The 23,880-nt window shown below is 37.9% G+C and overlaps 1 protein-coding gene across 2 annotated transcripts in view; it reads left to right on the plus strand.

The window, feature by feature from the left end:
• Arhgap24 (Rho GTPase activating protein 24) overlaps positions 1 to 23,880 on the plus strand; it is a 629,612-nt gene that overhangs the window by 386,744 nt on the left and 218,988 nt on the right. For both annotated transcript variants that reach the window (XM_033759363.1, XM_010621603.3), the window contains exon 3: positions 12,804 to 12,891. In XM_033759363.1, the coding sequence (XP_033615254.1) occupies positions 12,804 to 12,891 (88 nt within the window). The remainder of the gene's footprint in view (positions 1 to 12,803; positions 12,892 to 23,880) is intronic.

Consider the following 23,880-nt stretch of genomic DNA (forward strand, 5'->3'; position numbering starts at 1 on the left):
ATGTATCTCACAGGTATGGTAGTCAGTTTTCTACAATTTCCAGAGTTGTGAAGTAGCTCAGACAGTGAGCTCCCGTTTACCCAGATGGGTGCCCACAGGTGAGTTGGTGATGTTTTCCCTCATTCAAACCCTTTCTCAATTATTGGCTCAACTTTACCAACTCTCCTGATTCTTGAAAATGTTTCTTCCTGTGAGATCCAATAAAGCAAGTAAATTTGCATTCGAACATTGAACTAAAGTGCATTTTAAAATCCCATTGGTCAAGACTTTTGACATGTATATTTTATAATTAAAATTTGGTATTAATTTAAATTCATTATTGGAAGCTATTATAGAGATTCCTTAGAAGGATTGATATAGTCAGTCAGGTGTTCATTATCATACATGAAATTCTTTCATTAAACAAAAGTGGGTTTTTTGTGTATAGTATATTGAGTTCATTTTTATTTTCTTTACATCACTGCTATGTATTCCTTTTGTGGGTAAAGAGGTACAGAGATATAAGTAATATATCTTTGTGCTTCATTTTTTCCTCATTTGAAAAATTTGGAACTCATCCCTGTATTTCCTGAATTAGTATTTTGACTACCTAAGAGGATAAAAACTGTTATCTATTTAACTTTCATTTCACCATGTTTAGCAAAAATTTTCAATAAGATTCTGTATTAATAAATTGATGGTTATAACAATAATAAAAAGCAACTAGATATGAAACTCAGATTTTAGATCTTCAGAATGTCCTGGGTGAGCACATTGGTAATAATAGCAATTCTTCATGATTTTTTTTCATTAGAAGTACAAATTCTTGAAAATAATCACTCACCCTTGGATTACTTCCCCAAAAAGATGAACTCTAATGAATATTATTGAAATAAGTCTAATGGCCCATCCAAGACCTGGGTCAGGACAATCCTAACAGAAGAATAGAAGCTAATGATCTCAAACAGAAATCAGAGGAAACCAGAGTGGCCACTGCCCCTGAGTTCTGACTACTCATAAAGCATTGAGTTTGTTATAAATCATTAATTTTATATTACTTTTGTAGAAAGTAAAGGCAGTAATAGACTTCGTTTTCTACTCTCCATCTACCTGTTGTTAGTAAGCAGTATAATGATTTGCCTGAGCCAATGAAACTATTGTTTGGAATTCCAGCTAGTTTGGGGTATGAGGCTTGGTAATTTTCATTTGTTAACTTTGTCAAAGAAGAAAACTGCAAGAAGACTCTGAAAACTCCCAGACATAAAATACTCATCTGCTTAGGCCTCACTCATTCTTCAGTGGGTGTTTCCTAGAGTAACATTATATATGTGTCATCACTTTCAACATACACTGTAATTTATGGCTGTGAAATGAAATAAAAATAATGTGTGATCTACCCAAAGAATGGCTGAACAAAGCTTGCAAGAAAAACAGCGTTGTTAATGGCTGCAGTTTCTAATCCCTAACAATGACTGCGTACTGTACTAAATATTTCACTGGCATTATTTCATTTAAACTTCAGAACAACCCTCTGTGGAAGTCTTTTCCTTTTTTTTCAAGTCTGTTTTACTAATGAAAAATAGAATTGCACATATTGATAACAATTTTCCCAAAGTTATATATCTTATAAGTTAGAATTTAAAGCTAGTTTGTCAGAATCTCATAATCTTATAGTCATGTTTCACTGTCTTCCTCTTTAAAAATAATCCTATGAATGCATATTTTATCTACTCTCCAACTCTTTATTATTTTGCCTTTCAGGAGTTGAAAGGGTTAGGAAAGTCTAAGGCCAGGATGTCAAAAGACACATTCTGTTGGAATTTCCTAACAAATCCACCAAGTAATTTTTCAAGTCTTGTTTGAATTCCTCTGATAAAAGCAAGCTCAATTCACCTAAGAAAAACCAATTTTCACTTTCATTATTGTTAGACAAAATGAATTTTATCAGGAAACTAAAAGAACAAAATAAAATTACCTTCCCTGCAGTATTTTACAGTTTACAAATTCCACATGCCTTGTTTAATTTTATCTCCAAATCGCTAACTGTGATAGCTCAAGTATGCATTGTAGGATAATTTGCCCCTATTTTACAGATAATGAAACTCACCAAAATATTAGGTGGATTCTTTCGCTCCATCCAATAAACTTTTATTTGTGCATTCTATATTCCCTGTACCTTCTTAACTATTGGAGACAGGGAAATCAAATAACTCTATTCTTGTGGTCCTTAGAGACGATGGCATTCTACTGGCTCAAATTGCTTCAATGGCTCTCTCCTTTTGTTTTTCTTCAGAACAAGTCATTGTCATCAAATAAGTTTCAGCAGTGCTCATTATGATGTTATGGTTTCCTGAAAGTTTCAAAGCTTTCAGAAATTTATAATCTTCTCTAAGCATGCATAGGAATATTTCTGGAAAATAAAGTATGTGCTCTTTATGATACATAATGCACATATATGATATTATGTCTGGAATAAAATATCCATTTGTAGTATTTCAGTCTCAGGACACCTTTTATCCATGATACAAATGGGCAGAGATGGGAAGGATGATGCCAGGTATTTTATGGCTAAGTTGAGAAGTTCATGTTATTTTTGACCAGCAGTCAGGCACAGGATTTCACCTGGCTACAAAGGCGCCTGGGAAATGAATCTTGCAGGGTACCTATGGGGATATGAAATGGTTGCTTAAATATAGTATGATTTCTCCTTTTTGTAAGATTTAATTGTTAACACTTAACAGGTTAAAAATGAAAACATGATTACATCCAAAATAAAATAGGGACTTTCAATAAAGTAATATATATTCATGATGCTAAAATCAAAACAAAATGATTAGTAACAAGCTAGCAGTAGAAAGGAAATCCCTTGAAAATAATAGTTTCTCTTAAAACTTCCATATGTCATTTATTTAATGAAAATACTTTATGCCCTTTAATCCTGAACTGAGTTAAGAATAGTAGTCATCAATAAACCATTTTATTAACAGGTCCTTGTCAGCATATGACAGATAAATAAAAGAGAAAATGTTCAAGAATTAGAAAAAATGCACAACTATATTTATTTATAGACAATATGCATACACACACACACACACACACACACACACACACCATTTTCTTTCTTTCTTTTTTTTTTTTTTTTTCTGTTTTTTTTTTTTTTGAGACAGGGTCTTACTGTGTAGTTGAGACTGACTGGAACTCACTATGTAGCCCAGGCTGGTCTTGAACTCACAGTGATCCTCCCGCTCGGCCTTCCGAATGCTGGGATTACAAGCATGTGGTACCACACCAGGTTCATATAAAACATTTTCAAATAAAATAGTTTAAAAAGGCTGCTGTATTAAAAATCAGCATACATTTCCACATACTAGCAGTAAATAGTTTAAAATGCCATTTTAGAGCGTCAAAATATACAAAGTGTATCAAAATAGGAACTAATATATATTTACTATGTTTATACAAATATACATGTGTGTACATTATATGTATATATACAAAATATACATTCTATATTCATTTATGTACTAATTATAACTTATGATTACTGAATGATGTTTAAAAACCCTAAAGCAATGAAGATATATAACATGTTTACAGATTGGAAGTCAATCCTAAAAATACTCTATATTATAGGAGGTTTAATATCATCTGAAGGCAAATTGATGTATATAGACTTAGCGCAGTGCCAGTGACCATCCTATTATGGTATATTGGAAGTAGGGGTTGACCAGCAAGTTCTTACTTTATACAGATCAAGTAAATATTCTGATGAAAAACACAAGAAATCTTGCCTCATGAATTATAAAAATATAGTAAATAACATAGTGAACTACCGATGCAGGGATTTTAAAATCCAGTAACAGAATATAATAAATAGTTGAGAAATATATTCTCAGATGGTAGAAAATTAATTTAATGTCAGAGCTGCACGGGAGGATCAAGTGGAAAAGAACAGACTTCTAAAAATAATTCTGGGATAGTGTTCCCTCTATTGAACCATTCCAGCTATAGCATAATATGCTCTATATATTCTCTCTTAAAACTAAGTAACACAAAGCCAAACACCTGGATCACGCCATCTTTCTTTAGCTATCAACTCATTCATTGACCCCTGCCACATCAGAGTCCTTGGAAGAAGTACCGATCATCACCATCCCCAAGTTCCCATCTCCAAAGACTCCTGCTGCAACCTCCTAAACTGAGCTGCCTTTCAACCCCTGTGTGGAGACCACGCTTGCCAAGTTCAGCAGTGGCTTCCTTGGATACAGTTCTGTTTGCCAGTTCTCTGGTTTTCACCTCACTTGTTGAGGCAACTGTGTGGACACAGGTGACTGCTCCTCACTGGGCCTCTCACGTCGCTTTCAGGTACTACTGCGCCTGTCCCTCCAGCCCCTCTAATCCCTCTCAGCTTTCTCTCTGGCTCCTCCTGCCCTGTGCTTCCTCTGGATGTAAGCATGCCTTGGCGATCTTCCCTCATCGGCCCACCTTAACCAATCTGCTCTCCCCCAGCTGCCTCAACAAATGCCCCAACCGCAAACATAATTTGTAATCAGATGACACTCAAAATTAGATTTCCAGCTTGAATCTGTCTCTGGAACTTGATGCTCATACATTCATACACCCAACTTCAGTTTGTAATTTCCCTGTATGTCTTGTGGGTCTTTCAATCTGAATTGGCCCAACTGAATTCTTCGTCTTCCCCTGCACCGAGTTTCTCCCCTCTTCTGTCTTCCTCAAAACAGTGTGTGAGACCCCCATGGTTCAGCACTCAGACATCTTTCCAGAAATTGTCTTGCTTCCTCTTTCCTTATGCCTCACAGCCTACACTTTCCCATTTCCTATAACACCACTTTTCGGCACCTGAATGGCTATTTCATGGCTTTTCTACGCCATGTTTGTCTGAGTTCTCTCTCCCCCTCCCATTCCTCTTGTACACTGTATCTATTTTATATTCACTTGCTAGCGTATTCCTTTAAAAATACAAAAACCTTCAATGGGTTCTCAGGTATTCAGAAGAAAATTCATATACACAACTTTCTTATAAAAACTGAACATAATCACCTGGGTCTTCCTCTCAGATGTTACCACTCTCCTCTTCATGTTCCCCTTTATCGTCAGGGGCATGGACTTTTCTCAGCATTAAAATTTCAACTGAATCACTACTTGCTCAGAGAAACCCAGAGTAGCCACTGAGACTCTTTCAAAAGTGCCACCCTGTGTTAATTAACTGCATGATACTTTATGTTGTCCTGTAATTCTCTGATATCTTAAAGTGTATTTATGCATGATCGATTTATTTATAGATCAATACACTTCTTCCTTCATTAAGGTGGCTGCAGCACGCAAGCAGAGACTTTTGGCCACTTTCTTTGCCCCTACATCTTCGATGCTGAAAACACCGCCTGAGCAGAAGGAATGCTGCACTAGGGTTGTAACATTAGTGTAGGAAATCAGTGCGTGTGAAAACAACTAGCAAAACACTGGGAAAAGATTTCTACTCAAATAGTTGAGAAGTGGGAAAACTGTGGTATGGATTAAGTCTTGCTAAGTTAACTTTTTTGGTACCAGGGATTGAACTTGGGTCCTTGCGCTTGCAAGGCAGGCCACCGAACCGCTGAGCTAAATCCCCAGCCCCTAAGTCTTGCTACATTAAACCAGATTTTAATTCCATTGCCTCATTGTCACTAACTGATCTGTTAGGGGCCGGGTGAAAAGGAGTATTTGGAACTGTAGCATCTTGCCTTAGAATCATAGCAGCCAGCACAATAGTTTCAAGGTTAGAAAACAAACAAACACCAGTGGCATTTGAGTAGCTTGGGACTGAAGGCCAGGGCAAATATATTGTATGACACTGTGTGAGAGCAGCTATAAAGTCAGTGGAACTTCTAAGAATATTAGACATTGAATCCAAAACATTAGTCACTGATATTTTCCCTTGACATAACTTAATAAACAAGAGTAGGTGTTTGCTCAAAAAGCCAAAATTAATTTAAAAACTTAAAAAAATAATTTTCATCCACACACATAAAACTTTTCCCAAAGAAACTTGGTTATGAAGCAATTTTGTAAAAGAAACATGTTTAGGATCTTACACTCTGTGGGATCTCAATTCCCCAATTTATGTTTCTGTCTGTCTAGGATATTATAAAGCCTGCTAGTTGTGTCTTTTTTCTTAATTTTTTCCTTACACATTTATTAAAATGTATTAATTATAAACAGTTTTTGGTGGCATTTTCATACATATGTATATCATACTTTCAACATACCCATTCTCCCAGTTACTCTCCCTAGATCCCCTGCCCCTTAGTACTTTTCTCTTATCAATAGTCTTCTGTTTTCATGTCTTTTTTTCCCAGATTTCACATGTTTGGGAAAACTCGCAGTGCTTGTCTTTCTGAGCTACTAGCTGTAACTTTAGCACTGAAAGTAAATTGACTCAAACCAGCTTTGCACAAAAATAATAGTTATTCATGTTATATTTTAAACTTCTACAAAGTTTCTGCCAAGTAGAAATTTGGGAGAAAAAATAAAGTACAAAACAATTCCTGTGAAAGGGGCTTTCTAGTTTTAAGAGTGCAATTGGAGGATTTTGGTTTTAGAATCATATCATCCTTTTCCCTTATTTCTAATGTGTTCCCTCTCACCACTAATATAATCAAAGGATCCATTCACCAATGAATTAAAGCATATTGACAAACAGAAGGGATCCTGTGTGGCTAGAGTCTTGGGGTGTAGACTCCATAAGAAGGAAATCCATGTGCTTCTCTCTGTGCAGAATGGGGTCATTGGGGCTGGTTCCAAGATAGATTACTAAACCACAAACTTCCTTGTTATGGGTAGATTAATATATGGTCAGAGACATGTGAGCATACTTTTATACCTCTTATAAGCATACAATATCTTGTTTCCTTTTCATAAAATGACCTTATATGTACTACATTTCAATTTTTTTTCCTTCCCTGAGTAATTCTTAGGTACAGGCATGCAAAGACTTTATTGATCTTTTTCACCATTACATACTTTGTGCCTAGGATAGGGCCTGACATATGTAGGCCCAACTTAAAAAGTTGAGTGATATTTATTTTACCTTGAACTCATTTTCAATGTCTAGTGTCATGAAAATATTCATATAAGTATATGCCTGTGTATATACAAGTCAAGATGGGACTTTGGCTAGTTCCTTATGATCTCATGGTTATTATTCATGCTGGGGAAAAAATTTCCACCACTGTGTTTATGGAGCTAACAAAGTGTTCATTTATGTACCGCTTAGATGTGCATTTTTTTACTATTCAAATTTCAGAGAATAAGATCCTTCTGTCCATTTGCAGCAGCAACTAGCCATTTCTCAACATCTTGTGGTTTTGGCTCAGTGATTGGATATTAACTGGAAATGAGATTTCTTTTTAATAGCAATTTTAGTTGAAAGCAAACTACCAATATAGTTCTGAATTACGTTACTTTTGCCAACTATTACTTGTCATACTATAAAAGATTTTGTTCAGAATATTCTCATTTTGAAGTTTTAAAACTACTTTATTTGAAGGATATCCCTATTAGAGATAAAAGTAAGTAAAATAAGAATAAATGATTACTTACTGTCATGTAATTATTGCTATTTGTGCTGAACTACCAGAAAGGTTATGCTCCCTTGCCATATTTGAACCTGTTCTCTCTGATCTCTCAAAATTTGCAGTGAGGCACGTTGAATAGTGTGGGGTCCAATGCCCTACTCAGAAATCTAGTAGCATTTGTACTCTAGCTATCTTGTAACTCAGGATCCCAACAAGAAATCACTGACTTAATCCCCAAAGGGAAATTTGAGAGTGTGTGATAAAGAAACCAGTTAGAATGTATGGGAAGGGTATGGTGAAAATGCCCTGGAATCATTACTACAGGCTGCTCTACTGGAAGCAGAGAAGCTTGCAACTTTAAGAAATGTGGACTAAGGTGCCTCAGTGCAACCAGGGCTAAACTGCTCCCTAGTGGTAGAGGGAGACAGGGAAGTGAGTATCTTGAACTGTTTCCTGCAGTTTTCTGAACTCCTAAGGTGGACTGTCCAACCCATTCTGAAGCTAGAAGCAAGACAGCCTGGTTTATGCATATAGAAATCTCCTGGGGTGTGCTAGGCAGTTTTCCATGACTAAAACAGGTACATGGGATAATTCAGTTACAAAGAGAAAAGACTTATATTTGCTCACGTTTTTAAAGTTTCAATCCATAATTTGTTGGCCTTCTTGCTTTGGGCCTATGGTACAATGTCATGGCAGTGTGAGTGGCAAAGAAAAACTACTCAGGTCATGAGTGGGTTGCAAAAGAAGAAGAGAGGAACAGACTGGCATGGCCCCATAATGGCCTTTATGAGCATGCCTCCAGTTACTGGAAGACCTCCCACTAGGCCCCCACATCCTGACATTGACGCCACTTCTCAGTGTGCCCAGTCTTTAAGAACAAGCCTTTGGTGTTGTTCCATATCCCAACCATAACAGAATGATGGGTGGAAAGAGCTGGAGGACAGAGGATATGTAGCATAGTCACCAAAAGAGAATTCAAGAATGTCATGGAGTTTTGGCTCAAGTTCCTGGATGGGCCTTGTGGGGTGTGAATTTTCCTAATTCCTCATTTCTAACAAGAAACTTTACCTTTCATCCAGATATACAGAAAAGAAAAACTGAAGTCATCTTTGATTCTTCCTTCTTCTTTTTTCTCTGGCTAAACTGTGATCAGTTTCTTTACACGTTTCTTAACACGTTTCTCTCATAATGCATTTCTAGTGTACACATGTTATTTCTGTTGCTGCCATCTTTGTGTAGGTCTTGGCTTTGCCATTTTTTGTCCAACTACCTGCTTCATGATAACAAACTGGCAAGAGTTTGGCGTTCTTAAATCTCTATTACTTGCCACAAAACCTGCACTGGTTCTCAGATGCTGTGCATATCAAGAACAATACCATCTTCCTAGAGTTAGACTTTCTATACCACACCCTCAGTATTTGTAACTGATCATCATTACTTCCTAATTATTCCTCCAACTGGTAAAACTTACTGTCTGCTTATGGCTCTAATTCTTTCTTTTGTTGATACTGTTTATCCCACTTTGAAAGATTATCCTAAATTCACTAAATCCTCAAACCTACATTCTTTTAAAAAATCTTTCTTTACAGTATCTAATCAGATTGTCCTCTGACACTCTTCTTTGAAATTTATTATATTTGCTTTTCCATATACTTTGGCGCCCTTTGGTTCTATGATTATATACTCTGTTATTCTTGTGTTGAGAATATGCTTCAGCCTTTATTTCTTTTACAAATTTTATGTTACCTGAGAAATAACACTGACACATTCTTGTCTTACGATATATTACTTTTGAGTTAGATTAAATCTTTAAATTACATGTCTTTACTAGTTGGTTTCATTTGTGGTTGCTTAATTTAGACCACCTCTGGGAGAATTAACCGAACCCATACAAACACTTCATACTTTTGACTACTCACTTGTCTTTTAGATATTTGCCATAAAGGAATAAGTTAAGAGTGAATTCAAATATTTAGCTTCCTGAATGTCCTTTACAGTAACAAAAAAGACTATCACTGCAATCTGTATAACTCAACTTTTTAAATGAAGTTTATTATTGCATTGGAATAACAACAATAAATGACTTTATTTGAAGCAGATAATAAGGTTGTTTTTATTATGTTTTGTGAAAGTGCTCTGTTTATACACAAATGTGCATAAGTACATAAAATATAAAAATAAGTATATGGTGTCAATATTAGTTATCTATGGTGGTTAAGAATGAGATTTTTGTTGGTTTTTGTTACTTGCATTTTGTGATAATGTGAACATTGTCAAATACTTTAAATGCCTAGAACAGTTATGATACTGCTCATACTTATGGACTTTAGCAACATGATGATGATCAACTTAGCTGTTTCAATTAAATTACTTTGTTTTCCTTACTGAATGATTCAGTGAATTATCCATAGATATTTGTAAATCACGGAGCATTCCACCCTAAACATTGTATACTCTTCTGTAGTATTTAAATTATTGTTTTTACGTCAGAATTTGCCTGTAAAGCTGCCAAAACATGTTACATAGTATAAAATTTGAAAATGGAAATAAAATTTTGATCCAGAAGAAGCTATTTAGAATTTGAACAAAATAAAGCCAAAAAGGATAACATTAGTCGGAGTCTTTTACTTGCCAAATGAGGTAGTTTGGGATTTTTACGGAGGTGTTGTTTATGTAGGAAAGTGGCCTAAATTCCGCTTACGAGGCACATGTATAATATGATCTTAAGTAGAGCCTAAAGGCACGGAATTAGTAAGAGTGACACATAAAAACACACATGGATACAGTGTATCTAGAGGTTTAGATCTATGTTCTAAAACTAAGATGAATCACAATGAAACCCTTGACCAAATCATTTCATATAGGTAGAATAAACTCAAAATGGAAAGAATCAATATTACCACTATTAATTATTGTAATTAAAGAAAGTCCCTAATTATAATGAATGTCTTCAAAGTAAGATTATTAAAAAGATACCAATTTAAAAAGTGGGACCCATGGACCACAGGAAACTAAATGTAACAAGTAGGAAAATTTGCTTCCCAGAGGGGAAAAAAAAACAAACGAATATGGATACTTCTAACCTACACTTACTTAGGTCTCACTTAGCGATTGCTGTGCTTTATCACTCTAAGCCCAAAAGGAGGAAAATAGTTGGTGACTATAATTTCATGTGCCAAATCTTTTAGGATGAGGACTGGGTAAAACACTGGTTGAGCTATTGCTTCAAGCTTGAAAGAAATGGACACTACACTCCAGAGGACGAGAGCATGGATTCTTTAATTCAGTATATGTGGCTCTGAATACCGGTTTTATTATGCTAATAGAACTCACTCACTCTGTTGTATATGCCCAGTTAAATGCTTGGCATTCCTGGTACATTAGAAAACAATACCGGTATGTTTTAGATGCAGTTAATCTGAAAGACCAGAATCAAATAACAGAGAAAGAATGTCATTCTAGTGTAGGTAGGCACAGGATATCATTTACAAAAGCAATTGGCTGGGTCACAGAAAAACGTAGAGTACTACGAAAGTTTAGAGTAGATGTGAGTAGAGCCAGGTCACCACGACCTCTGTCCTAGAGCGTACAAAAGCCACTGAAGATGTTTGAGCAAGAACGTTGCAAGCTCAGATTTCAGTTTCTAAAGACTACTCTGACTACGCTAAAAAATGGATTAAGAGATATTTGAGTAATACTTGAAGAAGCCAGGAAAGTGCATGGGGGGACATTCCACATGAGAAATAGTAGTCACTGAAACAAAGAAGTGGTGGTTGTAAAGCTGTACTACAGTAGAGCTAATGAATTATATATTTATAACTTCTACAAATGAATGAGTGAGGGTGTCAATCATTGAACTAAGGAACTCATCATGAGGAATAGATTTAATTGAATCTTAATTTGACTAACTTGAGTTTAAAATTCCCTTGAGAAATACAGCGGAAAGTGTCGAGTAAGCTGTTGGATGTAGAGATCAGAAGTCTGGAGAGTCTTGGGTTAGAGACATTAATCTGATCTGCACTGGCTGGTAGCTGGTTACTGAAGTCAGAGGCATGGATGGGATAGCTTGGAGAAAGAGTCTACATGAAGAAGAAAGGGAGTCGTTGGATAAATTCTTGAGAAACTCCAATGTCTTAAGGCTAATTAGAGTTAGCAAAAGAGACTGCCAACAGCAATATAAAGGGAATATCTGAAAAACAAAACAAAACAAAAACAAGAAGGTGAATAACTGGCTCCCTCTGGGAGGCTGCATTTGTTGAGGATTGTGAGCATCAAGTTTATAATTTGTGAGTCAGGTAAAAGGAATGACGGATCCACAGATCAGGTTGCCTTGGATACATATGAAGAAATAAACTCAGTGTGGTCAAGTGGAAAAAATAGGACAATCACTGGGGGAGGAGGTGGAGTTAAAATGCTTTTATATATGTTTCAATACTCACAGGAATGATTCACTAAAAAGACAGAAATCTAACAGAAAAGAAATAGTAATCAAAATGCATTAGTCCATTTTATGCTGCTATAACAGAAGACTGGAGCCTAGGTAATTTATGATGAACAGAAATTCATTCCTTACAATTCTACAGGCTGCAGAGTCCAAGATACAGAGGCTACCTGCAATGAGGGCCTTTTTGTTGTGTTTCCCTCTAGAGAGAGCTAGAGACAAGACAAGATCAAATTTCATACCCTGGCTCCCTTTTATAATGGCCACTAACTCTTCATGAAGGTGGAGTCCTCAAAATTTAATACCTTTCATTAGGCCTCATCCCCTGAGTTTGCTTCCTGGGATTTAATTTCCAATATGTGAGGAATACATCACCAGGAATAGCACAGAGAAGGCTAATTGCAACTTTGGCTAAGTTACTTATCGTCTCTTGATTTTTACCATTATAAAGTAGAGGTAATATCTAGTTCATCAGTTTTCTTTGAACAATTAAATACTGAGGTTAGAAGAATGCTCAGTGAAGTTTCTGGCTTGCACAAAATTTAATAAATTTTAGTAAATTGATGCTTAACATGTATACAGAGTTTTACATGGTGTCGTACAAATTAAATGCTCAAGAAATATTTGTGAAACTTTGAACAAACATGATTGTGGTACATGCTATCTTATTGTCCAGAATATACAGGAGTCTAATCCATATTACTGTACAGTGTCGTAAAGGCACACCTTATACCCTCAACTGAGGGTGAGGATGATGATGTGTGTAATGCTTGCTATCATGTTGATGTTTGGGTCATTTTTGTTTGCAGGGGACTATTTTTCTGCCTGGAAATAAAGTCCTGGAACATACCTGCATTGAAGAGAACCCAGGAAAGTTCCTTTTTGAAGTAGTTCCAGGTAAGATATTTTTCTGGTTTGATTAAATTCTGGCCGATCCATGTTGGTGAAAACGAGCCTATGTCAATCAGGGTTTCATCTTCTTGAGTTGGGGCTGAGAACATTGATTTCAGAAGGCAAGTGTCAAGTCTGGTTAGCGCTTACACAGGGGATGACTTCAGCTTTGCACACTGACTGCGCATACACGCGTACGCATCATCGCATATCAGTATCCTTTCCATTTGCCCACAAGACTACAAAGTTGGCTGAAGTCATGACAAAGTATCCCTAAGAAATACTGGAAATTTCATTTTACAGTGATCTTATGAGAAAGTTGAGAATATGTTACAGTTTAAACGTTCTGCTCAGCTGATTCACTGATGAATTTCCTTACAAAACTGCATCTGAAATGAGTTTTGGATACAAAAACAAAACACAAAACCTCTTTCAATAACCGACCAAGTATTACAGTTGTGCATTTAACGTAGCTGCCAGCCAACCACTTCCACATATCTGGCTTACGGAATGGAGAACCTCTCTGCCAACTCATCAGATTTTGCAGTTACATTTTCTGCAACATCTGTTTATTTCTTCCCCTACTCATCTGTACCCATCTCTCCCAGTGTACTTGATCCCCATTGAAATCTTTGAATAGCACAGCAACAATTTCCTCACAGCCATGATCTACTTCTTTGGTCAATTCTTCAGTCTTTCCTTCCCCCCTGATGTAAAGAAAAGGGAGCTAAGAGTGTGGTTTTTATAGTGTTGGCCCTGGCTGATCCAGTTTATGTGATATTGGTATTGAGCTAATCGCAGTCAAGGGTGGGTGTAAATTTATTTGAGGGAATAATATGTAATTCGTATCAATAATGCTGGCACAGAGACGGTCACTCAAACATGTTTTCCCAGGTGTATAAATGCATGGAATCTAAAATGTGAGTGCATATTTTTCCCTTCGATGAGAACAGCTGCAGCACTGAGTTCACCTTGCTCATGGTGGAATCCATGACTAAATGTTAATTAATACAACTGAAGTAGCACGGAAAGGTTAGTCAGATGCACTGTGTTGTTTCTCCCTGGAGAGAACATATTGCAAGAAACCTGAATCTTATTTGCCCTATTAAAATCCTTTTATTCTTACTTCTTAGTGGAGTACCCCTATGGAGCTAGGTTCCAGATGTTGCAAAGTCTTTGAAGTACCAGTAGAGGAAATTTATTTCTTTATTTATCTCCAAACATTAATGCCTGTTGGCTTTTAAGCCAGCATAGTATTAAACTGATGGCTTTGACTTTTCATTTCCAATAATACTGGAGCTCTGCTTTCCCATTCAGTATATTGGCTGCACAGCTAGCTCGGATGCAACATAGGCAGATACATTCATGACTGTTTGAGACGGAACTGTGTCTTTAAGCTCAGAAAGATGTGGATCAAACTTCCTTCCAAACTTGCTATTCTAGCGTTTAAGTTTCATATGCAGAGCAAATGACATAATGGCTTTTGATGAGCCTGGTTCAAGAAATTTAAGGCTGTGTAAGATAAATTCTGAGAGTTATCTTTTCAAAATATTTCTGGAGGAAGTTCAAGCTTACTGCTGTAATTAAGGTGGTTAATATAGAATGCCCAAAGAACATTTGAAATAATGCTTTCTGAGTTGCTAGTACAATATGATGTAGTAGCTTGTAAGTTAGATTTTGAAATTCTGAATCATTTTAATGAAGTGTGAAAAGAATTGTGTCAAATGGTTCTTTGAAGACAGAGCTGGAAATACACATAGCTGGCTACACACTGAGAATCTACCGTCTATGTTATCAATCTCAGTCATTGTGCTTTTATTGGTGCTAGCTGGCTGCATACAAGAATCACATTTTCAGGCAAATACTTTTGTACTTGTATAAGAATGTGAAAGATCTATTTCACATGGTTATCACCAAATTTTGCAAAATGGGGATTATGTAAGAACAGCAATGTATGTGTTTTACCTTCGCAAATGGAAATGATAAGAAGATACTCTCCATTTTTTCCAAATGTGTAACAGTGTGACGTGAGCACCTGGGAAGTTCAAAGACAAGAGTTGCCATTTGTTAGAATTTGTAGGAGATAAGAAAGATTGCAAAACTGAGGGCAGTCTTGTACAGAATCCACCTTTGTATGCCCACCTAGGTAACACATATTTATTCTACATTGGCTTTCTCTGACGAATCCTCTCAGTTGCCACTTCTGAAAACCTGTCCAAAAATTCAACTCACCTCTGTCTTCATGGATAACTACCTCAGGCCTAACCACCTAAGTTATATGAAGGAATAGCAAGGAATAAAATCCTTTTGCCCCTCTGCCTATAATTCCCAGTGAAACTGAAAAAGTCTCCAACAAGCTCTTTGCTGTATATTCTGGCCTTTTGTGTTCATATACACAGTGTGTGTGTGTGTTCAAGAGCACAATTTAATCTTGTGTGCACTATAGGTCTTTATAAAGTTTCCATATAATATATATATGTGTGTGTGTGTGTGTGTGTGTGTGTGTGTGTGTGTGTGTGTGTGACTTTTTTGTTTTAGTTTTAATCTAAAGTATCCCATAATGTTCAAGTACAGAAAACCAAGAATTTTTAGTAGAATTGAGGATTCTGGGTCTTTTTATACTATTTATTTAAATATGCCTAAATATTATTTCTTTCCAGGCTTTAGACTTTTATAGAATCTTACATAGGAAACCAATCTACCACCACTCAGGGTTAGTTTCATCTAGATTCATTATTTCCTGAAATGAATTATCTCTCTGAATAATGCCATAAGGTGTAACATTTTACTCCCATCTTCTTTTTCATTCTCCCTACTTGTTATTCAAAAATATGTCAGGAAAATTGGCAAATTTGAAGGCTTTTCTGTCAGAATGCCAAATTTTAGACCAGAGTGAGCTTTTACAGCCAAGTGCTAAGCTATTGGGAGATGTGGTTGAGAAAGGAATGTTGGCAGGTCTTTAATGCATAGTCCTTGAAGAAAGAAAAATGCAGTTGTTCTCTTGGCTTCTGAAAATGTGTTCTGGTTGCAGTTCTTGTGATGTTTAAAGAAACAAACATAAATATTAAGGCAGCAATGATGGGATGTCTTAGCTTTCTTAAGAGAACAGTCTCTCAGAGAGGGAAGAAGAAAATGATGTGGGGTCACAGCAAAATGCACAAAGGACAGTGTGTGACCCCATCTGGTTAGGATTGCATCTTGCCTGCTCTTTGCTGTATTCCTAACGCCCAGCACCCAGCACAGCAGAGTGCAAGGCGCTCAGCAGTTATTGAGGCGCACATATTCACCATGCTTAGGGATGGAACTTGATCATATGAAACTACAGGCATGTGCTCTGTTGGCCTCTTATTTCCTGCTGTTCAGGATCTTTTCCTGGTGCAGCAGATAATTTTTTCCCTATTAAGTTCATTGGTACATTTGAAGCAAACAATAGATTTTTTATGACTGTAGTGATTGAGGTGGAGGGAGATTCCTTGCACATATTCCCTTTCCTACTCCACCATCTTTCTCTGATGGCTAGAGTAAGAGAAGGAGGAAGAAAGTGGACCTCTTGTTACACAGGTGCATTGCTGGAGAGCACCCCTTCTCTGTAGCCCTCCACTGACACTTCCATGGGGTATTTTGCGGGGGTTGTCCATGTCCCTGGGTTTGGCATTCCACTTCCCACTTTAGGGTTCTCCTACCTTGGAGGTGGTTACTTTGGATGGAACAAAGCAAGTGAGCTTACAATCCAGCTGCTTTCTTTGTACTTCTTCAGCTACTGAGAAAAATTATACTCCTGTGTCTGCTAGGAAAGGAAAGGGAGAGCAGGTTATGTCTCTGTTGCTCTCTCCCTCATCCTGCCCTTTTCTCCAGCGGGTATGAGCTACAAAGCCCAGAAAGGTCAGTGGTTAAAAGCTCCAGGAATCTCCAGAGCCTAGAAAAGGGATGGGCGATACCTTCATCTCTAGGTCACCTTTACTTTTGCAAAAGATCTATCTCTTTATTTTTTAATTATCTGTCTTTTATTTGCTTTTTTGTATTTTGGGTTTCTTATATGAGAGAAGCAAGCACTACTTCAGTTTCTGTGTCTAATATATTTTACTGAACATTGTGGTCTTCTGAAGCATCCATTTTCAAACAAAGAGCTCAAGTTTGTCCTTTGTGGCAGAGTAGTGCTCCGCTGTGTGTAATACCACACTTTCCATTGCCCATTTATCTACTGATGGACATATAGGCTCCTTCCAAGATTTCACTGTTACGAGTTGTGCTGCTCTCCACATCGGTTTGTAGTATCACAGTAATACGATTATTTGAACTCTTTTGGGAAAATCCTTAGAAGAGGAATAGCTGGGACAAATGGAATTTGTTGTTTTAGTTTTTTGAGGAATCTCCACACTGGTGTCCATAGTGGCTGTCCTAGTTTACATTCCCACCAATAGAGCAGAGATTATTTTTAAACCTCTTTCTTCAAGTAATGCTTCTTATTTTCTATTCTCTCCCCCACCCCTCCCACAGTCCGGGGCCAGTTTCTCCTCCACAATTTTCTCACAGCCAGCCCTGCAGGGAAGTGGCTCAGCACAATGTCCACAGTCTTCACAATTTAGAACGTGGGATTTTAGCACTTTTTTTTTTTTTTTAGCTTTGAGCCTGGCCAGAAAAAAAGGAGAGGACACATTTAATGTCTGTCTGTCCATGATCCTGAATGGAGAGTGCTGCTGGGGACTCCCTGAGGAGTGCTCTCTGGGAAGTCAGTCTGCAGGATGGGCAGGAGAAGCCCGCTCACAGTGCTGCTGCAGTCAAGGTCACAGCTGATCCTATGTGATGCTCTGAGGCAGTGATGTTCTTCAAAGTTACTCCAACTCGGGTTGATCCTTAGTTTCCTGGGTTCAGCTGGTCCTTGAATATGAGGGAAAGAGACAGATGAAGAGGGGGTATCAGCTCCCTGTGCGTTCACCTCAGAGGAGCTGGAAGGAGTTCCAGTGTCCATTCTGGGTCTAGAGCTGTGTCTGTGCCTAGGTTTCTGTGTCACAGACAACATGCCATTTTACTTTATTCAATCCTTACTATAGCATTATGAGATAGTGCTGTCGTCCGCAAGCCCGCTCTCGGAACAAGATTCTGGAACTCGGACTGGGAGGGTAAGGCGCGGAATCACCATGCAGACTCTGGGGAGGTTTCTGGAGCACTTCTGCTTTTAATAAGTTCAGCCAGCAATTATGAAGTTTTGAAAGAGGGAGTGGCAAAGGAGGAGTAATATATTTGGCTTAACAGGATAGATTATTGGAGTATCCTTGAACGGGCAATGAAGGCATCCAACTGGGGGGACAGGTGAGGCCATAGCTGGGCAGACAAGGCTCAACGCATGAGTTAGGCCTCTACTAGTGTGCTAGGAGACACACGTGCAGTGCACTTGTCCCAGCCAGACTTGTTCCTTGGTTACAAGATAGTAACACTGTATCTTCATCCTACAGAAAAAAACTGGTGTATGGGGAAGTTATTCAACCAGAGTTAAAAAGCTAACATTAGCTGGTGAATCCCTATTCTACTATTGTGGTGTGTGTGTGTGTGTGTGTGCACATGTGTGTGTGTGTGCTTGAAATGAGCTAGTGGTATATTAGGGGCTGGTGTGTATTTTCTGAAATATGAACATGTGAAGTTATTTTTCTGAGCTTAAATGCATACACTAGGATCTTCTCATCCATTCAGGATGGGAGCTTTGGCACTTAAAGGGAGAGTAGGTATTTTCACTTATTTGTACCTATTTCTGTGTTTAAGCTCATCCCAAAACAGGTACTGCATAAAGATGCCCACTTCGAGCTCCTTGGAAAGCACTTTCTAAGTTTTCAATTCTGCCTGCATGAAGTGGTGGGAAGACACCCTTCTTGCCAATGATCTGATTCTCCTGGGGGTGGATGTTGCAGAGGAGAAAGCTACCTGTGACTGCCTCCGGCACCGTGAACTGCTGGGATCCAGTTCTCTCCATGATGGAATAAACTTGCTGAAATTGTCCTCAGCTTCTTTCAAACTCCTTCCACACTGTGGCCAAGTTATCACTCACTCTGTAGCCGCCCCAAAACACACGTGATATTAATCATGTGCTGAAACTAAATTCACCAACAGAGCAAGGTCCCAAATGGGTTTCAAGGGCCAAAGGCCAAAAATACTCCAGACCCTCAAAGCCCTACACTGGCCCAGTGCCCCAGATTAATAACTAAATCGGGAAGCTTTCTTATCCTCTTCCTTTCCTCAGGAAAACCGAAGGGGAGACTGCCTGAGTACTGAGGGAGGAACTATGGAAACAGAAAGAGTGGAAAAAAAAAACAAACTTGAAGAATGCTCTAACGTGATTTTCATTTTTCTGGAAACAACTTTAAGCCCTCAAAAAAGACAATGCATCATTCACCCCGCTTTTCACTCTGACTGCTAGTTATTTCCAATACCCTCAGACATTCACAGATTGCTTCTGCAAATCTCAGTAAAAGTGTTTCCATTCCAATTACTATCCATCAGGATTTCATAGAAGTCAAGTAAAAAGCTAGAGGAAATGGATACTTAAAGAATCTAATAAATGCATTATGGATCTTTTGTTCCCCCAAATGCATATATTTAGCAAAAGTGTCCACACATTTGAAGGCTCAGAGAGTCCTTCAAACCCAATCATGGACTGTAGGGTGAGAGCAGTAGTTTAAATTTGGCATTAAAGACTTGATCATTTGTGTCTCACCATCGCAGTCTCTAGCTCTGTATTTGCATATTTATTTCTATCTCCCTGTTCACTTATCTGTACATACACAAATCACCATGGTACAATCTTCTCTACTTGGAATTGCCGCTTACACTAACCACTGTTAGACTTTTACCTCTCTGACTGAGTCAATCCTCTCCTCTCCTGTGGCTGTGTATCTCCACAGATCTAAGCCAGGCATTTACAGAGGAGCGTTTCCTGCATCAAACAGTCCCTAGGTCTAGGAACTATAAAATGTTTAATTTACCCAGACTTGAACCTACTTAGATGGTCAGTGCAGCTGTGTTATATAATAAACCAACCGAGAAATAAATCATCTGACAGATACCCATGGCTTCTCCGGGAAAGAAAACTGCTTGGCCAGAGTTTGAGTTTTCAAGATAATTATGTGGCATCTGCAATGAAAGTTTACCATCTATGCCTGCATTTGCTGTGCCTTCTGGGTTGAATAAACAATGACTTTGGACATATTAACCTGCTGCTATTTAAAATTTAAATCAGTATTTAGCATCTATTTTATATTTAAATGTAGGGATGTTATAATACTGTTTTTGCATAAAACTGGTAATTTTCTTGATCACTAGTTAAATATGCTGGTAAAGCACTAAATTTTACAAAAGTCTCTTTGTCTTAACTTTTTTCCCTTTTGCCTAGTACTTGGGTTAAAAATCCATGTAATTATATTTGTTATCCACAAGCAACTGTGACAATCTCTCTCTCTCTTTTTTTTTTTTTTGTCTGCCTACATCTGTGGGCAGCCCTGAGGATTTTTGTTTTGTTTTGTGTCTTTGCTTAATTTTAATGTGTGTGAGTCATTTAGAGAATGTGAGTAGGAGTTGTTTATAGTATAAAAACATCATTCTATAAACACAAGTAGTTCTGAACATGAAACAAATAAATGCACTGGTGAAAATCAGCACACTTTAGCTACTAAGCATTCTTTCATTTAAAAGGAGTTTTTGAGATTTTTGTTTCCAAATTCCTTTCCTACTTAAGATACCTTAAAATATATATATTTGAAAGAGACTATTAACGTGGTACAATGAGAGCTTTTTCAATGTTCTAATTCTTTAAAATTTTCACCGGCATCATTATGACTAACAAGCATTTAGAGTATTTCTGAAACCACTGACATGAGCTCATATGATCATGTATGAAAAGAATCTGTAGGCGGAATGGTGCCTTGTGATATCTGTAAACATACTGGTCTATTCCCCATCACTACGTGCTAGATCAGGAAGCAGCAAATGTTTTGGAGAAAGACCGAAGAGCAAAGGTTTCTCAGGCCATAGCGTGCGGTTCCAATTGTTCCACTCTGGTGTGGTAGCGTAAACTAATGGATGTGGCTATGTTCCGATGCAATTCTATTCGTGGTCACTGAAATATGAGTCAGACAATTTCCAAATACTAAGAAATATATTTCTCTTTTAATTTTTTACAACTTGTAAAATTGTAAAATATAGGCAGGGGCTAGATTTGGTCTATGTGCTGGATAAAAAAAGCAAATCTATGAAAAGCAAGCTGAAGATACCAGTATAAGTCACTAATCCCCTCTGGTGCCACCATGACCAGAATTAGAACTGAGAGACAGTCTGTCTCCCTGTCCATGACATCCCCACGTCCTCAAAAATCAGGATTCAGGAACAATTTGCCAAAATTCTTATTTAGAACGACCTCTGAATAATATATATTTAAAAAATCATGACGAACCTAAAATGTACTCGTGACTAAACTGAGAGCCCTTATTAAGCCTTATCTGAGATCACTTAGGACTCTAGATCCCAATCAAGGCTGAAATTCCTTAAGAGACTTTTAAAATGCTGAATACCGTTAATGGAAGACTGGGTGTGCTTAGCATGAAAACTGTCCCTGTATTTAGTCAGGCACACAGGTTCGGGTAGATATTCATAAACATTCAGAGCTGGAAACATCTCTTGCAAATCAAATAAGCTCAGAGTGCCTTCTAAACTCTCATTTTTACAAAGCTCATTAGCAATTTAAGGTGTAAGGCATCTCACAGAAAAAAAAAATGAAAATAGTTTGTTTACAGAGAAAGCAAACCAAATTAACAAAATTGTCTTCTCGGAGGGTGTTTTTTTCACCAACCACTCATTTATTAACTTTTCTAGCTCACCCCAAACCCACACTTTCTTTAGCATCAGTATGAGAAAAACTCCCATTGTTCATGGGCTTTGTATACAAGGGTCATAGCACTTGTGATAGATATCGTTTTCCCCACGGCTAATCAATGGTACCAATTCACATTTCTAATAAATTCTAAAACCAGACTTCACAAAAGCACAGCACGCTACAGCCTTCTTTACACCCATAAGAATATAGATAAAGTATCAAGATCCCACAGAGAACAAATAGGCAAAAGTTAGAGGAAGATGAGAAGAAATGTGAAGATGAGTTTCCAGGCCAATGAATGTTATAGTTCCTCCCTCTCTCCTTGGTATTGAGATTTCTTGTATTGTTTCTAGTCTTCCTCTCTTTGAAGGTCTTAGGAATAGAGATGGCACCTTCTACCCATAATGCCAAGTGGAATGCTGCGATACAGTACAAGCTCAACACATTTGTTGAATGAATGAGTAAACTAGACTTCAGTTTTATCTCTTTGGTGTGACTGCATTGGAATAGTCAAATTTAGAAGAACATTCCAGCTGTAACTTATTTAAGTGGATCAGAAGTCTCCAAGTGCCTTAGGAGGGCTGGATAGTAGAGGAGTTCATTAACTTCACACACTCTTTACTCTTACAAGAGAAGTCGTCATTGCCTCTTTCAGGTCAGGGCTAATGTCATTTAGGAACAAACTCCCGCTCATGTATCACGTACATCTATGATGTGTCTAGGCAGGGGTAGAAACCCAAAGGGAGCTCTGCTTCTGTCTCTTCCAGTGGCCCGAGACTTCTGTGGTGAACGACTGATTTGTGGAGCGAGGAGTGTCGGGTTGGCAATAAAAGTTCTGGAAAAGAGTGAAGGTGGGCGCAGGGCATGAGGTAGCACCGATCACATTGGCTTCTTCTGATTCATGATCCTGATGTGTCACTTGCTTACAGGAATCATATGACAACACTGCCTGAGGACTCTTTGGCCGTGATCCCTGGGCTGTGGTTTGTCATAATGGCTTCTTTGAGATCTGAAAGATGCATAACTCATTTCACTATGACATAACTGATGCAAATCAATGATCTTTTGGACAGCTGATTTATTTTGTATTTTATTTTTGATCACCCTATTTTCCATGAGTAATCTTACTGCTATCTCGATTTTATGAAAATGCCTCCAATTTTCTGAAGCAAAGTATGCAGACTTAGTTGTATCTTCCATTTGGTGCTCTCTCTCTCTCTCTCTCTCTCTCTGTCTCTCTCTCTATTATCCAGAGGAATTGTCACTTGCCTTTTAAACCCAGTTCTTTGTCTATCTCTGAACTCTTTCCAGTCCACTCCCTCCCATCCATTTTATTGTAGAGCTCTGACTCCCACTTCGTATTATTCCCATAGGCTTAGAGATGTCAGCTAGAAACTTGTCTTTACATTGAGAAGGCAATCCCATGCATCTGAAGTTAAAAGTTATGGGCATTCAGTTATGTTACTTTTACCCTAATTTTTAAAATCTCTTGATCACCTTTCACATTACCATTTCATATTTTTCATTTTTTGCAACAAAACTCCTCTATACTGTTCTACACACTTGCTTCTTGTTGCCTATGTTACCATCTTTGTTGCCTCCTCCACCAGAATTTTGCTAGTTATCCACAAGAGCTAATTTTTCTGAAGCCCGTGATGAAGCCTCAGTCCTCACAATAACACAATAACCCAGTTGAAATCATTGGATGAAGCCAAGCACTCTCTCCTCTGGACACACATCCTTCAGCCGGCCCCAACAGCACTGCACTTGCATGGCCTTCTTCCTGCTTCTTCGTGTCCCTCAGTCGCCATTATTTGTTCTCCTCTTCTCCCTCACATCCACCTGGCACAGGGTGCTTTTTATGTGGAAGAACTGCTATAAACTCATAGCTTACTTTTGGACTCCACTCCTTCTCCCCCTCTATTCCAGTCCCTATGCTGCATCCAGAGTAATATTTTAATGTGCTTTATTTCTAGAGGTTTTCTAGGTTTGTAGAAAAGTTACACCAAGGTATTGGAAGTTCCCATATACAGTGATGCTTTACTAAAGGGCTGGGGGTTTAGTTCAGTGGCACTGCACCTGCCTTGCAAGCACAAGGTCCAGATCCCCAATACCAAAAAAAAAAAAAAAAAAAACAA

The sequence above is a fragment of the Fukomys damarensis genome, unplaced genomic scaffold (assembly GCF_012274545.1).
Source record: "Fukomys damarensis isolate Sample0158 unplaced genomic scaffold, DMR_v1.0_HiC HiC_scaffold_37, whole genome shotgun sequence".
NCBI classification, from domain to species: Eukaryota; Metazoa; Chordata; class Mammalia; order Rodentia; family Bathyergidae; genus Fukomys; species Fukomys damarensis.